The sequence below is a fragment of the Poecilia reticulata genome, linkage group LG8 (assembly GCF_000633615.1).
Source record: "Poecilia reticulata strain Guanapo linkage group LG8, Guppy_female_1.0+MT, whole genome shotgun sequence".
In the NCBI taxonomy this organism is placed as follows: Eukaryota; Metazoa; Chordata; class Actinopteri; order Cyprinodontiformes; family Poeciliidae; genus Poecilia; species Poecilia reticulata.
The window spans coordinates 10,444,754-10,461,777 of NC_024338.1; the positions used below are offsets into that span (position 1 = coordinate 10,444,754).

The 17,024-nt window shown below is 39.9% G+C and overlaps 3 protein-coding genes across 10 annotated transcripts in view; 1 reads left to right on the plus strand and 2 right to left on the minus strand.

The window, feature by feature from the left end:
- Positions 1–631, minus strand: part of LOC103468559 (MKL/myocardin-like protein 1) — a 32,338-nt gene extending 31,707 nt beyond the window's left edge. For 3 of the 7 annotated variants that reach the window (XM_017306406.1, XM_017306402.1, XM_008415687.2), the window contains exon 1: positions 421–631. The gene's annotated coding sequence lies outside the window, so the exon portion shown is untranslated. The remainder of the gene's footprint in view (positions 1–420) is intronic. The other 4 variants (XM_017306404.1, XM_017306405.1, XM_008415688.2 and 1 more) reach the window with 2 other exon arrangements.
- ccdc97 (coiled-coil domain containing 97) lies at positions 319–8,302 on the plus strand. Its single transcript, XM_008415696.2, is given in 10 exon segments — positions 319–476; positions 601–668; positions 4,217–4,235; positions 4,238–4,404; positions 4,474–4,638; positions 5,530–5,689; positions 6,319–6,407; positions 6,511–6,688; positions 6,779–6,902; positions 8,022–8,302. Coding segments are annotated over 9 exon segments (1,098 nt in total). The 5' UTR covers positions 319–476; positions 601–632; the 3' UTR covers positions 8,182–8,302.
- Positions 8,303–8,747: 445 nt separating this feature from the next.
- On the minus strand, positions 8,748–16,979 carry LOC103468557 (uncharacterized). Of its 2 annotated transcripts, XM_008415686.2 has the most exons (12): positions 16,782–16,979; positions 14,960–15,243; positions 13,363–13,562; positions 13,145–13,213; positions 12,777–12,910; positions 12,646–12,696; positions 12,344–12,575; positions 11,466–11,551; positions 10,728–10,773; positions 9,692–9,868; positions 9,515–9,614; positions 8,748–9,432 (listed from the first exon to the last, which is right to left on the minus strand). In XM_008415686.2, exons 3-12 carry the CDS (start codon positions 13,520–13,522, stop codon positions 9,186–9,188), a joined length of 1,302 nt encoding a protein of 433 aa, XP_008413908.1. In that variant the 5' UTR covers positions 13,523–13,562; positions 14,960–15,243; positions 16,782–16,979; the 3' UTR covers positions 8,748–9,185. The 2 variants fall into 2 exon arrangements, with proteins under 2 accessions (XP_008413908.1, XP_017161896.1); XM_017306407.1 differs by lacking the exon at positions 16,782–16,979 and having other exon boundaries at positions 14,960–15,485.
- Between the last annotated feature and the right edge of the window lie 45 nt (positions 16,980–17,024).

Consider the following 17,024-nt stretch of genomic DNA (forward strand, 5'->3'; position numbering starts at 1 on the left):
ATATATAGTTATATGATTCTGCAATGTTTTTAAAGAAACTTGTTTAATGCAGTGACAAACGTAAACCAATGAAAGGGGAAATAAAGAGGTCAAAATATTAAGAAAGTACAACTAAGATAATGTTTCCCAAACTCAACTTTTCAGTAAAAGTTACTTTGCTAAAATGGAATGAATATTTTTTTTAGTAATTTGATGGAATTTCTGTGGTCTGCGTCTGTTATTAACCCAAAGTAAACAGAAAGGAGAACTTTCTGTTTGCTTAAGTCATATCGTCATAGCAACCGTTGCTACTGCCACCGCTGTGTTCCACCGTGTCGTGTTTTTTTTTTTCTTCTTCTTCTTCTTTTAAGGAAATTCCACAATTTACAGTGAAATCTGAATATTTTTCATCTACCGGGGGAGTTTTGTGTCATTTAAGACCTTTAAATGATCTGTTTTGATGTTTGTGTCCGGTCTGCCTGTGTCTCACGGGTCAGGTCGGTTTCTAATGGGGTCAGCCGCTGTCTCTGTTGCTTTCTGTCCGTCACCTCCTCATGCCGCCGGGTCTTGTGAATCGTCCGTTCACCTCCACTGACACTTGCGGTTGTCTCTGTTATTAAGGCTCTTTCGCAGGTGATGTCCCATAACATGACATGGCATTAGGAGGTGAGAGAGGGCCCGCTTCCAAGGTAAGAACCCAAGTAGTTTCTTCACGTCCGTCAGCCGGGATTAAATCCGGCCAACGGGTTGGTGTTGCGTTCAAGAGAAATCGGCAGGTTTGACTCAAAAACAACAAAGTTGGCGGAGAGTGAGAAGAAAAACGTCTTTAAGGGACTTTATTATCAAGGTTTTGTGTTAAATGTGTTTTCTAAAATAACTCCTCAGTCTTACAGGAGAGAGGAAGCACACACAAAAAAAAAAAAAACAAGAAACGACACAAAACCTGACCAGGTGTTTTATAGTCTAAATTAGCTTATACTCAATTTTCTAATAAGATAAAGGAGCTTGGTTTAAGTCAACAATTCCTTAATATTGATAAAAAGTACTAGTTTCACCTGCAGATTTTTTCCACTTATAACATTTGAAGTAAAAAAAAACAACTAATATTAAGGAGTTATAGACTCAAAACAAACTCTTGTATCTCGCTGAAAAGCTACTTGTAAGTTAGTTTTAAAACTAAAAGCCAGAACAAAAGCACAGAGAAATGTGCAACACAGCGATGTGTTCCAAACAGCCAGCCAGCCTTATCAGGCCCTTCAGGTTTATTTTTATGCCGTATCAGCAAGATGTCCTGGAAGCAGCTGCTCTTGATTCGGTCGGTGACCCATCACCATCAGGGAGGATCAGATTTATGATGGATTCTTAATTTGGAAAGAACAAATTGAGCGTAAACGTATGAAGCTTGACCTTCTGAAGGCTGTGATGGTCTAAAGCTTCTCTGCTGTTGTTGATGTCGGTCTCTCTGGGCTCTGATCTCGTTTGTAGGTGCTTTTGCTTGTTTTCCTTTTTCTTTTTCTCTTGGGAAAATGGTTGCATGAAAAATATTTGAACGTCTAAATCCGCCTGGTGTGTTGGATAACTCGGGAAGGGTCCACGTCTCTGCATGTTTCAGGTTTTTGTGATCTCCGGTTTGTGTGAGCTGGGGGACGCTTCGGCAGGGGAAGCAGCTGAACGTTCTGGGCTAGATGGAAACGGCCCAGAACGTTCAGCATCCTGTCAGCGCAGAACGTCATCTAAAATACAGCCTGGCGTGAATCCACTGACCATTGAAACCTTTGGTCTCGTTGTCTCTGAGAAATGAGGTCAAACTGATTCAAACTGTTTTCTTTTTTGAGGACGTGTTTGAAAGAGGAAATGAACAAGGAGGGAATTCAACAAATGAAGTTACTAGATTTTGCTCCGTCGTTAACACAACATTCAACAATGAACGACTGCTCAGGATATGTACGGAAACAAGCTTCGGCCTATTAATCTAATGTAACTAGAGAGTCTGAAACCAGATTGCTGATGTTAAAGCCACGCATCTCACATTTTGATGCTCTTCTTGTAATTATCTTCTCTCCGGTTTCGCATCACACATGGGTCATGACTTTTGTTTTATCTAATCTCCCAAAAAGTCACGAATCTGAGGTACGCCTCGTCTTCGCTCCACGTTTTAACAGCGAGAGCTTGGTGTCATTTTTCTACATCACGATAAAGCTGTAAACAAGCGTCAGATTAGCTCAAAGTCGCAGCTGCTCTTCCTCCTCCGCCTGCTGTTATGATCCTCTGATGATCATTTGTCTCGTTTGCTCCTCCAGTAACAACATGTCCGCTGTTCCTTTAGGGAAAGTTGTGAGGTCCGTACGGGAAGCTGCTCGATTCAAAACGTTCAAAGATTGCCACTTTCTCGATTTCTGTTAGCCTTTGTTTAGCACAAAATTTTGTTTATTTTATTTTTTTCTAACATTGTCTGTTTGCAGCAGTTATCAATAATAGCATGAGCACAGGAAATGACCAACTCCTGTAAATCTTCTAAACAAGCAGAAGAAGGTTTCCTTAAAGGAAAACCGACGCTGCTGATCGCTCTAAAGACACCATCTTCATGGCAACACATGGTGGTGGCAGGACGCTCCTTTTTGGCAAGTAAAAGGAAGCTGGTCCGATACAAGGTACAGTATCGTGCCCTGTATCCGATACACGAGACACAATACACGATACAGGGCAGTACCAGAGTGAAACTGGTCAGAAGCTACAAAGGACTTGGTAGTTTCTAGTAGGATGACCTGAAAAAACATCTTGAGGTACATCGAAATTGTTTAGATTTGTGTGTTGCCGGCTGCGTAATTTTTTTTTCACTTTATTTAAAGATATAAGAGCATTTTATTATATGATGTAGCTGCTTTTATCTTAAACAGCTTTAGAGTGCTACATCGCTCTATGAACTTTTACAGAGACAGCCACCGTTCTTACTAGAAGGACTACACAACTTTTTAAAACTGTTGTTATATATTGATGCTGTTTCCTAAACTCTTGCTTACTTCCTGTTTGCACTCAATCGGTGTTGTTAAAACCAAACTAATTATTATTCATCAAAATATATAAAATCAGCCCACAGGTTTATGTTGCTTTTCTTCTGCTTATTTTTTATTTATTTATTTTTTTTGCATAATTCCAACTGAGAGGTTAATCCTTGCATTGTAAGAGATAAGTCAAAAGTCTGGATGTGTAGTTCACAGATATGATTTCAGACACATTATTTCATAAAATCTAAATTGTATCAAGGTTTGAGCATCAAACAAACTGAATAAAACTTCTGCACTTACTATAGCAGCTTTTGGTTTTGATTTCCGTGATTAGAAGTGACACCCCTGACTAACTTACACTGTACACTCAACCAACACCACCCTGCCCCCTCTTCCTTCTTCTTCTTCTTCTTCTTCTTCCATTACATATCTCATAACCTCTGTACTCTCTGCCAACGGTTTAAATAGCAAGACCAGCTGGTCTCTTCGCTTTATCCAGGATCTATTTATCTGCACCCGGTGAGACTTTGGGAGTATCTGATGTGTAACAGATTATTTTCAGGTGATTTGCTGGTTGTAGTGCGTGTACTGGCCTCAAGGTGGAGACTTGAATCGAAATGCAGCACAGAGTGTATGAGTCCAATTGTAAGTGTAGGTATGTAATAATTACTGCAGCCCTCGTTCTGAGATTGCGCTGTGAAATACACGGCTCATGGAAAACAACAACAACGGCGCCCCCTACTGTTGAGAGGGAGATAAAGCAGTAATGCAGAAGGGGAACCAACCCTTGATCATCTTGTTTTGACAGACGTATCTTCTTAGATTTTAATATACTGTTATTTTCTGGCTTCATATGGCATAGAAAATGACTTGAATTAACGTCTTAAATAAATAGTAAATAAACAAGGAAGTACAGACGGTACTAAATCAAAAAAAATCAAAGAAAATGACGAGATGAGACAACAGTCCGCCGCTAGATGGCGACAAAAGCTGCCGCCACAGGCAGAACACGACTGAGAACGGAACCAACATTTCACTTGGGGGACCATAATCATGACGGACTAGTATGGCAGCCAAAACAGTTAGCAAAACAAGTGAATGTAGTGTGTCCTAAACATTAAATAACATTTTTCGTGTTAGAATGTAGACATTTAAAAACGCACTCTTTCGTTTTGGCATCGGCACAGCACTCGCAGTGAGTTAGCGTTCATTTCACCGCGTTATCTGCTCAGGTAAAGCCTGCTGGAGTTCAGCTATGTGGGGAGAAATCGACCCTCCCGTTAAAGCCCAGCACAGGCCGTGTGAGAGCGCAAGGAGGACGGTGTTACCAGAGGAACCCGCGGCTCCTTTACAGACATGCGACCTCTACATACCCAAACCCAGAACAGACACCCAGCCGGTCGCCCAGCTGGACCCCTCGGTGAGACTCCATGGGTTTTTGCTCAGATGTCTCTTTTTGTTTCTCTGTTAACTGCGTTCCTAACCACAGACAGAACCCAGCTGCGTTGGAGCCATGATAGAGTCGGTAGCCATGAGCGGGAGCCCCGTGAAGAGCCAGCAGATCGGAGAGGCCGAGCTGACCTTCGGGGAGCGGAGGGAGGAGCTGCTGCATCAGTACCGCAGCAGGCCGCTGGTCTTCCTGGAGAGGTACCATGTAAGTGCCAACGGGACTCAGGACTAGACAGCAAAGAGGGAACAACATGTAGATGCTGCGCAGCTGCTGTATGTGGAAGAGTCCTTATGTGTCTTCTGGCTGCCAATCAAAACGTGAGGACGGGTTTGAAAACTTTAAAGATCGGATTGGGACAATTTGCCTCTGATTAGTGATCCGAGTTTCTTTTTCGTGATCCAGCCTCTCCTGTACTGCAGTTTGGATGTTGTTTTCATGTGTATGAGCCTCCCTCTTGGAATGGTGATCACTCTAGTCAAATATCTCAATTTTACCTTCATTTGACCACCAGGAATGTCTCCATTTTTTATTTTTTTGTTTGTTCCTGAGAGCATTCATAAACTTCCATCTGGATTTCCACAGTGCTCTTGGGAGTTGTGGCTTCTTCCTTACTTTCAGAACGAGTCTGTAGTTTGGTGGTTGTTTCACCTTCAGTGAGCACCAGGTTTTTGCTTTTGTTTCCGGGTCGACTCACACACTTTGCAACCAACACACTTTCATCTCTGGGACATTCAGGACCCACGTTAGAGGCAATATCAAAAAGAGAGAGATGGCATGTCAGAAGGTCCTGAAATATTGAGATGGGGAAACATAAACATAGATAAATATCAAAGTATAAATGTTGCAGTGTACAAATACAGTGAGCTGTAGTAAAAATTGGCAGCTTTTAAACACCAAAGGGTCCCACCAGATCCTCAGGACAAATGAAACAAACCGAAATGTCCAACCTGACCACAAGGAGGCCTGCAGAGGTCATTCCTGTTTCACAGACAAAAACACAGCAAATAAATAACAGTAGTAATTTAAATAAAAGAAAAAAGAGCTCAACTTACTGATGTCACGTCTCTTGTGTGATGCACCTCCTTCCGTCATCAGAGCCACCTGAAGCCTGAGCACCTTCCTGCTTTCGCCCACGTCAGCGCCGACCCGAGGGCCCAGCACTACAGCCGGCTGGTGCTGACTCGACCCGCAGGATGCACCAGCAGGACCAGGGTCAGAAACCAGCGTTACGCTGCCCTCAGAGCGCTGCAGAAAGGTACGGCGTGGGTTACCATAGGGACTGCTGCGGAGGAAAAACTGGCATCATACATCGAGAACCATGGTGGGATGATTAAAAGTCAATATTTTCCAGGGCTTTAACTTTGGCAGAATAAAGAAGAAAACGACTTTGTTAAATGAGGGAGAAAGAAACAACTGCTTTTCCAAGTACAGAGACAAATGAGTTGAAAACAATTCACTACATGTACCTGCTATTTTTAACGCCGATTTTCGTCTTCAATCCATGGACAGAATAGGAAACGTACGTAAACAACACTTAGAATCTAAGTGAACGAAAAAAAGAAAAGTCGAGAGAAAATTACATACAGATGAAATAACCAGTCCATATGCACAATCTGGAGGTGTATGTGCCTCTGTCCATTTGGGAGCCCAACGTGAAATGAAGTCCAAATGGAGGCATTCAGATTAAACTCCTTCTATTTATCATTAGGCTCTTCAATATTTTCTACGTATTCTGGGTAAATCATAAAAAATATATAAAACAAATCCTCACTAATTATCGTTTTCACTGCTCAAAGTGTTTCTCTAAAGCATTTAAAAATAAACCGGAGTTGTAAATCACAATCATTTGGTCCTCTTTTCATTCTTCTTCTATTCTTCTGGCAGACAGCGAGTATTTCAGTGAGGAACAGATGCGGATGAGGGAGCCGCTGCTGTACGAACAATATATCGGCCAGTTCCTGACTGATGAAGAGGTGACTCATATGGTTTTACATCGATAATATTTGTGTGTGTGTGTGTGTGTTTATAGCTCCCAGGAAGCCTGACGAAACCTGCTGGCTTTGGTTTCTGTTCCAGGTTATGGAGCGCTCCCAGGAGGCCATGCTGGACGGCGTGCAGGAGGGACAAGGAGGCGGCTCCTGTGGGCTCGCCAATCTCCTCCTGAGCTCCTACCAGGAGAGGCTCATCCAGAACCGCCTGCAGGAGGAGCAGGACAGAGAAGACGGCGCCCAAGAGGAGGACGAAGATGACGACGGTAAGGAGCTGCTAAAAGGACGGCCAAAAATACGGGAGGTTTTCTTCCCCTTCCCGTCTCAATTCGGCTGCTTGGACGTTTGTTACATAGATGATGGAGTCCAGCAGAAGGGATGGGAGCCCACTGCAGAGGAGAAGGCTCTGCTGAGGGAGGAGTTCATCAGTCAGATGCATCAGCGATTCCTAGACGGAAAAGACAAAGATTTCAACTACAGGTCGGTCACAGTGAGAGCGGGAAACTTCTAGAAACTTCCCTTAAAGTGAGCAACGTTGTTTTCCTTTTTTTTTTTTTTTTTCCATTTATAAGTGAGAATAAAATGAAAAATGTAGTTTATTTCTACAATTCAATAATAATAAAGAAGTGAAACTTAAATACGACAACCCAAATTCGGTCCCAAACTTTTTCATGCCTTGACGCCTCAAACAGCTTCTGTTAGGGGAAAATCCAGACGATCCAGCAAAATATGTAGAGGAAAGTTTTTACTTTACTTTTATTCACTCTTCAATAATCAATAATCAATACACTCGTTTAGCACCTTCAGTTTTCTTCCTGTCAGAAACTTACCCGTTTCATGCTTGCTATGCTAGCTTGAGTAGCAAAGCAGTTTAATGAATTTGACTGGCAGCCAATCAGAAACGAGCGTGGTAAATAACATTTACATTTTTGCTTATAGTTCAAAAAACAGATTAAATTATATGATTAAAAAATTTCAGTGCAGTCGGTCTATTTATTTTTGCCTTTTTCCCCTCCAGCTTTCTGAGGGCCTCCACAGCTCCCCCTGGTGGCCCACCAGAAAAATGGTGGGCCATTTATCTGGTAACTTCTGATAAGTTTGGTAGATTTAATGAAATTTAGATTTAATGAAAACATTTAAAATTAGAAAATTACATCACCAAATAAAGAATTTAAATGAGGAAATGTATGAAAGGTATATTCAATTGCTTTTTAAAAGTTGTAAATTTTCAAAAGGTAATCTGATAAATGAGCCAATTTGTTGGATTTTCTGTACTTTCAGAAAATCCAGTTGTTTAAAAATAACATTTTGTCTAAATTAAAATTTTTATTGAAATTAAAGTTTTGGTTTTATTCAACTGTGAGCTACAATCATCAAAACTCTCAGAAGTAAACACTTCAGTTGCATCACCACAATGAATGTAAACGATCTACGAGTTTCACGTTTTTTGTTGAATTTGAATATTTTCATCAAAGAACATTTGATGAAATTTGCTTACAACAGTGAAAGTAACTCCTGAAAAGTTCAGTAAAAAATGTCACCCCATGAACATGAAGCACTTTAGAATGAGACGTTTGTGTGCGTGTGTTTGTGTCTCAGCGAGGTGGACAACAACCCCGACTACGATAACCTGGACATCGTCAGCCGAGACGCCGAGGACAAATACTTTGATGAAGATGACAACCAAGAGGAAGAAGAAGAGGAGGAGGAGGAGATGGAAAAAGATGATGACGATGATGAAGAGAAAATGGCTGAATAGGGAAGAGTTCGTTAGAAACAACTGATAATCTGTAAATAAGAGTGTACAAATAAACTGCTGGATGTTGTTGATTTTTTTTGACTGTATCAACAACTTGCAATAAAACTTATTGGTCTTTTGCTTTTCTGAGTTTTATTTCACTGTGTGAAACTTTCAGCTGTAAGACGATGTCTGCAGGCGATGCTTGGTACCGGATTTTCTTTTGGAGCATCAGAGCAAAAGGGGGCAGAGTGTAAAAGATGCAGAAAACAACATTCCAGAGTTTTATTCGTGGGAAATGTTGGCGACCATGTTTGATTTTCCTTTCCTTCTACAGTAACACACAGAAAATAAAATCTCAATATGATCCATTCCAGTTTGTGTTCGTAATGTGATGAAATGTAAATTAAAATTTTACACTGCAGGTTTTTTTCCCCTTTATTTGTTTACTGCTTTTCTGTTTCTTATGAGCTTTTTCTTGAAAAGATTTCTTTAAAGATGGAAGCTTTTCTTTTCAAAGCGATAAATTTGTGAAAGTTGTTGGATTAATTGGGTACCGATGTACGTCCGACTTTTTTTTTTTTTTATTTAGAAAAGATGAGGGAATTGTCCCAACTGACATCTGACAAAAATTTTTTTAACATTCTTCAATTTTTATTTCCACCTTGAAACACAAAGAAACTTCATAAAACATTGTCAGAAAACCATCTTGTAACATAATTATAATAAATGTAACAGGAAGATGGTGAGAAAAATGTCATGTTATCAATAAAAAAAGTAAGATACTTTAGAAAACTTAAAATATAGCCTCTTTCTACATACAATTCTATTTACATATAAAAACAAATAACACCCGTTAAAATTAATGTCTATTCACATTATCTTATTCTCCGGCATCCCAGTTTAATTCCACAGATGATCGAAATCTTTTCTCGACACTGATGATAAAATTCTCATCTGTTTGTAATTTCCTGTCACAGAAAATGCTTCATCCCTCCCAGAGTTCGTTAAAGTCGCATCACATCCTACATCGTCGAACTGAAGCGACCAGCTTTCATCTGACCTTGTAAGAGACGTAATTTCAAACTGTAATATTCCTTCTGCACTCTTGAAGCCTCCGTTTGTTCTCTTGCAGCCTCCAGCTGCGTTTTTAGAGTTTCTCTCTGCAGCTGGTCCAGGTCCATCGTGTCCACATCGGACCCGGTTAAGACCCCCGACGTTGAGGTCTCCACCTTGTCCGAGATGCGAGTGCTGTCCGAATCGCAGACGCTTCTGGGAGGGAAAGGGGGAAAGTCGTGAGGCATTCTGTTCAGATGGCACCGCTGATCAAAGTAAACGAACCCCTTCGATCTACCTCGTCTCTGACATCGTCTGTGGTTCGAATTGGTCCAAGCAGGTCACATCTGTGTGATTGTCACATGAGCTCGGACTAGTCAAAGTTTCAGCGGAAAGACCTGCAAACTTATAATATTGTAGGTGCCGCAAATCTAAAACTTTTTCCACTGACCTTGCATTTGGTTTGTGTACTCACTCAGTAATTCGTGGCTCTTCCGCTCGACCGGTTCTTGTTGGGGGGAAGTGTTTGTGGCCACGTCTGCCGTTTCACTCTCCACTGGTTCCTCGCTGTCCTCCTCCAGGTTTTCTCTCTCACCGCTTTTTGTCTTGTCATAGTAACTCATCTCTGAATCTCTGCCTCCTTCCTCATCGTCTTTGGGAAAGAAAATTTGGTTTAAATAAAGGAACTTAAGAACCCCAGAGGTAACATATGATAATGTGTGGCTCTGCAGGTGGAACAATTTATCAGGAAGGGCGAAAATGTAGGTTAGCTTCACCAGAGCATCTCGTAAAACCATCAAAACCTCAAGATGTTAAAAACGTAAGTGAATACTAAATTAGATCAAATCTCCCATTTTATTGTCTTTTAAAGCAAAGGAATAATTTTAAAAATGACCTTTTCTGGCAAAAACAGTCAGAGCCAGTTAAATATTATTTTCCACAAATATACAGTTTGGGTAAAAGTTCAACAGAAGGAACAGAAACATCTGTGGTTGTTTGTGAGCATAAAGTTTCTTAGGTGAGACAGAGCTGCTTTGCTAGTTTTTTAAGTAAGCCAACATGAGAGCAGCTGCTTTGTGGATTGTATACAGAGTTTGTTCTGCATCTTCATCGTCCAACACGTGTAGTAGGGCTGTTGTACATGACTATTTTAGTAATGTAGTAATTTGTTGATTACTCTGACAATTAATCGATTAATCGGATAAAAAAACGTGATGAAATACTGGTAAAATGCTGCCATAGCAGCAGCATTAATATCGGATATCAACATTGGTCCAAATGTTAATATTTGTGCATCGCTAACAATAACTTCTCTGTAGTTTAGAAAATTAACCACTTGAGCAACTCCTAGCTGTGTTTCCAGCTAAGCGGCGCTCGCTGTTTTCATACCGTTTTCACACATATTGCTAGATCCTGGTTGTAAAATTATGTAATCAATCATATAAATTGTCATTTAAAACAAGTTTAAATGAGAAGGTTGTGAAAATATGGATATATTAACACTTACAAACCTTTGAGTTGACGAACCACAGCGGCGGTCTGAGAGCGACTCCTCGTCTGATAAATGACACAGAAGAGAAGAACAGATTTAACAGAAAACCTTCGCAGGTGACAATCCAACATCGGCTGGCATATCAGTACTTCATAATATCTCGTTTCACATCAGAAACAAACTTTTTTTCTGTATGAATATAACCAATTCTTCCTCTGATCCGTTCGTGTGAGAATATTTTAGATCATTAAGCTTTGGCTTCTCATGGAGATGAAGAAGGCTCTTTATCCCATGTCTGTATTATTGCCATCGGGCTGCAATGGAAGTCTGACTCAGTAGTCAGACTTCCATTGACTACTGGAAGTCTGACTACTTCCAGTAGTCAATGGACTACTGGAAGTAGTCCATTGACTACATGTCAATGGACTACAATGGACTACATACATACTACATACTACATGTAGTATGTATGATACATACTACATGTATCATACATGTAGTATGATACATGTAGTATCATACTACATGTATGATGTATGATACTACATCATACATGTAGTATCATACTACATGTATGATACTACATGTATCATACATGTAGTATGATACATGTATCATACTACATGTATGATACAGTTAAAGTTGAAATCTTTCAAAGAGAAAGAGATTTATCTCGGCAACCGGGAGCGCGGTCACAAACCTGGGCGATGATGTGAAAACCTTTGGATAAATTCAGCTGGTCAGCTGGTCATCTTACCATCGACATTCTTTGGAGAAGAACAATCGAGTTCATCTGCAACGCGAGTTTTTCAGGTGTTGAGATGATCAACCTCGGATCAGGCTCTGAAACAGATCCATCATGGGTCAGGAGTTACGACACGAACTCTGACTGAAGGAACAGATTTTGTTTGGATGATTTGAAAGAGTACGTCGTTTTATAGACGCTGATGGAGAAGCAGAGGGAGCTGCAGTGCATCTTAGATTAAGAGAAAGAGAGGAACCATGTAAGCAAGAGGAGATCTGGAGTGGCAAAGAGTGGTTCGGGAGAGCTGTGAGACGGCAGTGAGGTGTGCTGTAGGAGTGCATCAAGGCTGGGCTCCAAGCCACTACTTGTTTCCTCCGATGAGGTTAGACAGGATTACGATGTTCGCAGATGACATTACGATCTGCAATGAGAGCAAGACGACGGTAGAGGAAAAGCTAAAGAGGTGAAGACGTGCTGGAAAATTAACGAAGATCGGTTTAAGCCCGACAGAATACATGCGAGATGGGCACAAGTGGAACGCTACAGGGAGAAGAAGAGAAGAAGGTCGAGGACTTTAAGGTTGTAGGCTCCGTAGTTTGGTGTAGAGAGAGAAGAAATGGAAGAAAACACTGGATGTTGCAGAGCTGAAGATGTTGATGGATAGGGTCAGGAATGAGAACATCAGTTAGATACTTTAGAGTCGGACATTTTCAGAGGAGAGACAATTATTAGGATGTTGATGTTGGAGGCTGAGAGGAAGACCAAAAAGGAGGAGTTGAAGTTAGTTGATGTGAAGGTGAAGGATTCATAGGACAGGATTAAATGGAGACAGATGATTCGCTGTGGCAATCCCTGAAGGGAAAAGCCAAAACAGAAGAAGAAGACATTACCTTTAGGAGCGCCTTTATTGTTATCATCCTCATCGTTTTCCATTTCATCCAGCTCCTCATCTCTCTCTCGCTCTTCCTCCATCCTCCATAACTTGGAGCATGAAGGAATCCCATCGTCGTTCTCAGAGTCGTCTGTAGCTTCTGTTCCCGACTCTCCAGCTAACTGAGCGTCGCGTCGTCTTAAATTATGAGCTGGTTTCTCTCCGTTGTTCTGAAATGTTTTACCTTTCTTCTGTTGGACAAAAAAATACCGTTATTGAAAAAAACCCCACAGTTTTTGCGTCCAAGTGTTGCTCACTTACTTTATACGTCTTTGTCCCTCTTTTGAATCCCTCAGTGTCCAGAAGGCCTTCCTGTGATGAGGGAAGATGTTCATTAAATGAAAAGAAAAACAGTATTTTACTGAAATGGGTGCAGAAAAAACATAAATTACATCAAACCAATGTTGCAGAGGTCTTCCATCAGAGTTTATGCTGAGTTTCCATTTTTTAGATGAGCCTTTTCCTGCAAAGTTCTCAAAGGCAGGCGGGGTGAACATGCGGCCCTCACACTCGATACACTCCTCACCTGCAGAGCGAAGCATCATAAATAGACGTGGAAAAACAATCAAAAAGGCATTTAAAGCCAATGATGTCTATAGAGAATGAATTTGCTTTTAAAGTTTACATGACAGGATGTTTTTCTCACTCATTTGCTGACATAACATTGAAAAATCCACTAAAAAAGTCATTTCTCCACTAAACCGTGCCACCTTCAGCTAGAGATCCGATTAATCATTTCACACAAACTCGATGTTCTTACTTTTCGCCAGCTTTTGGACATCCATCGTCCCCTTTTTGTCCCCACAGCTTACAGGCCACCATTCTCGATCTAGCAGACAGAAAAGCCAGTTTGTTTCCCGAATATTCCTCCGCAATTGAAGCGAATACAAACGTTTTGCTCTCTCAATAAAATATGGTTTTAAATGCTTAAAGTCGCGTTAGCTTTCTGGAGCGTGGATTCATTTAAAAACCGGATACCTTCGTGTGTTAGTGACAGGCTGCAGTTGTCTTCTTCCTCATAATAATAATCTTCATCGTGATAGTTGATGCTCTTTCTTTTTCTCAGGTTATGTTCTGTGTCTAAACTTCGTTCTTCCTGTCCAGAGTTGGACCGCAGCGAAGATCTTCTCCTCTTCATCTTCTCCTCTTACTCACTGCAGTCTGTCTTGAGAAGGAAACTGTTTAGAAATCAAAGGAAATTTAAACATAACCGGTTATTCCATGAAATATATTTTTTTTTAAAAATGCAATGAATACCCATAGTGAACTTTTGTCTCAGACTTCAAGATTTTAGGTTTCGCTGCTCGGTTTCCTTGTGACGAGTCAGATGGTTACATTTATTGCAATTATCAAGTTTTTAATGCATTGTTGATAAAACATATTTTTATATAGTTTATTCTATATTGGCTTAAGTTTCAAACTTCAAAAAAATGTAACATCAGACGAAGAAAGGAACCAGAGAAATGTTTCTCATAGATGGAAGCAGCACTCGGTGGGGCAGAACGACGTCACATCTAACAGTTTATCAGAGAAACAGCAAAGGAAGCAGGTGGACTTTGACTACAGACTTGCCATGTAGATAAGAGGAAAGAGGTGGAGGCGTCTCACTTTTTCTTTTTTTTTTTTACTTGATCAATCAAATTGATCAAGTAAGTGTCGGTTAAACTGAACTTTAGCAAATCACATACATTCATCGTCTTCCTCAAACTTTAAACATTCATTTTTTTCCCCACACCAGAAAACCCTTCATGCATCCTTTTTATAAGATGTACATTTTTAAACAATTTCATAACTGTAACAGTTTCTAAAATAATTCTTTGGATATCACAAGTGATCGTAGTAAAGTTAGGAAAACGTGCATTATGCAAAAGAAGTTTTTTTTTTGGTTTTTTTCCCTCTTTCTTTATAAACTCTCAATTTTTCTCAGTCGGTATCTGACAACTACCACCTCCTGTAAAGTCCTGATGCAGTCCAGGACCGGGGCGTGAAAACATCGCCAAGTTTTCACACTTTGGTGCATTTTAATGGAGTTCTGTTTTAAACATGGATGCAAAACAGCACATCTTAGTGAAGGGAAAGTTTTCTGTTAAACTCATTAATGCGATAATGTCTCTAACAATCAAAGGTGATGTTGTAACACTGGACACAAGAAATACTTTGAACGTTTATTTCCTACTGTTAAAAAATAATAACCATGGTTTCCCATATGCTGGTTTTTGGTCTGTGAAAACGTCAACACGCCTCTTGCTGATTTTCTTTCCTTTTTTTTTTTTTTTTTGCTGTTCATGCATCACATTCAAACCCAATTAAAGTGTTTAAGGCTGAAAACCTAATGTTGATCATTTCGAAACGCTTTTATTCTCTGTACCGTTCAAAACAAATGCGTCTTTCAAGAGAACTTTGCAGCATATTTTATTTACATTTTTAGTAGATCCAGTTACTCAGATGGGCCTTTATGTGCCATTACCGGTATTGGTGATAAATAAAACTCTTTTTGGTCCAYGTCTCGTAAAATATATGAAACATTTGTGCATTCCAGCATAAAAATAAAAAAAAGAAGAATAAAACTCAGTACCTTCACCAGGAAATGATTTTGTTGCAGCTTTTTGTCCCGTGTTCAGCTCAGCTCTCCTCTCCTCTCTCTAAAATGACACATCTGGATCCTGCTGTCACATCTGCGGCCTCTGGGAAGCAGGCGGTCCTCGTCGGGACCACCGASCTGCAGTCCGTGACTGGCTGGAGGTTTATCTGCAAACAGCCATCAGTGAAGCAAATAACCGCTCACACTGATGGAGGCCGTCTTTGTTCTTTTAAAGGTCCAGTCAGGAGGCCTTCTCGAACCAATGCGCCGTATGAGAGCTGCAGGTTAAACACGGATGAGGGGATAATTTGTACAAATTAAATACAAAGGCAGCTGAATGACGCCTCTTCTTGAGTGTTAGTCTCATCATTAAAATGAGAAAAAGAAAAAACTTGATATAAGTGCATCATGTTGGACTTTTTTTTTAATTTCTCATTTAGATTTATTACTTGTAAAGGAGCATGAGCAACAACAAAAAAAAAAGACAAAAAACCTTGAGGGATTGTTGCTTTTTGCTCCTCATCCTGAAAATAGAGATCTTAGACTTGTATTACATTTGATAGTCACCACAATGTTATTTTTTATGCAACTTTTATATCTGCCGTTTGTTTGACAAGCTGGCGATTTGATCTACTCTTTATTTTCTGAAAATATGAGCCTTTTTTAAAAGAAAAGGTAGACTAATTCACAAGATTACATTTGTTTATAAAATAAAAGTGTTTTTATTGTGGTTTAAAATAATTATCATATACTAGTAAAAATATTTTAGTAAATGTTTAATGGTTCAGTAAATACGTACCTTGATAGTAGACCCAGATATCCTTGTATGGAAGTAAATGTGCCATCAGGATTTGAATTAAAAATTCCTCTGAAATTTGAATGTTGTATATTTGCACTAACTTTTTCAGTTATATCTCATCCTTGACTTTTATTATTAGGATTAATTGGATTTAAGCGGCTGCTGGTTTATCTGATACAAGCTGAGCGCAGCGCAGAGAAAGAAAAACTCTCAAAGTCAAAAATATAGACAAACTGTCTCTAGAATTAAACTATTCTATTTTCTATGTTGTAATTTTAGACGGGTTTTGTTCAAAGATTCTGTGGGTCTGGCACCGATCAGGTCCGGAAGAGTTTGATGAAACCGACCTCTGCTTTTCACAGGAAGTGGTAAATCTCAAAAAAGTCATAATTTGACGAATCATGTTTCAAATAACATGTTCAGATGACATCAGGTGGCTTTCTGTATATTTTTCCCTTTTAACTTTAATCATCATTAAAGTTAAATAATTTAAATTATTTAATTTCCCTTTGGTATCAATAAAGTATTTTTGAATTTGAAATCTACTCTTTGTATCGACTCAGGTCTCTCTCTCCCTCTCTGATGTTAGAAATTCGTTTGATGACCTGAAACGTTTCAGTGACGACATATTAAGCAGCCCGTTAAATTTAGAGCAACTGTCAAAAGGATTGAGGAAGTTTCTTTTTCTACTCACTGTCTTGCAGCCAACGTTCCTTTAAAGCCACGAATCAGGAGGATCTTTAGCTAACTTTGTTACTGTCATCAAAATGTAATTTACTCTCTTTTTGTCACCGGTCTGCTCCATTCCTTCCAAACAGTTACTAAATATTCTTCACAGTTTTAAAACAGTTGCATTTTAAACAGATACYTCTATTGGATGAGTATTTTGTTTTCAAGCGGCTACCAAAATGATTTCCCTCCTGCACATTGGTCCAGCTCACTTATCTGTGGTTCTTACAAAAAAACAAACTTGACATTAATTTAAAAAAAAGTCTTAAAAACTAAAAAAAAACTTACAAATCAACAGCGAACGTCTTCCCTCTGCTGCGATCGATGAGCGGGAGAAATGAAAACAGAAGCTTCCGTTGCAGACACGCCCCACGTCGTCTTCCTCCTCCTCCGAGAACGAGGCGGATCACAGCATGCCTGAACTTAAGAGACTCTTGATTCATGRAGAAACCACAACACTGCAGAGCCGAGAGACGTGTAACAACATCCAAGAGTTAAAAATGAAACCAGATGTTTCCTGGCACAAGGGGA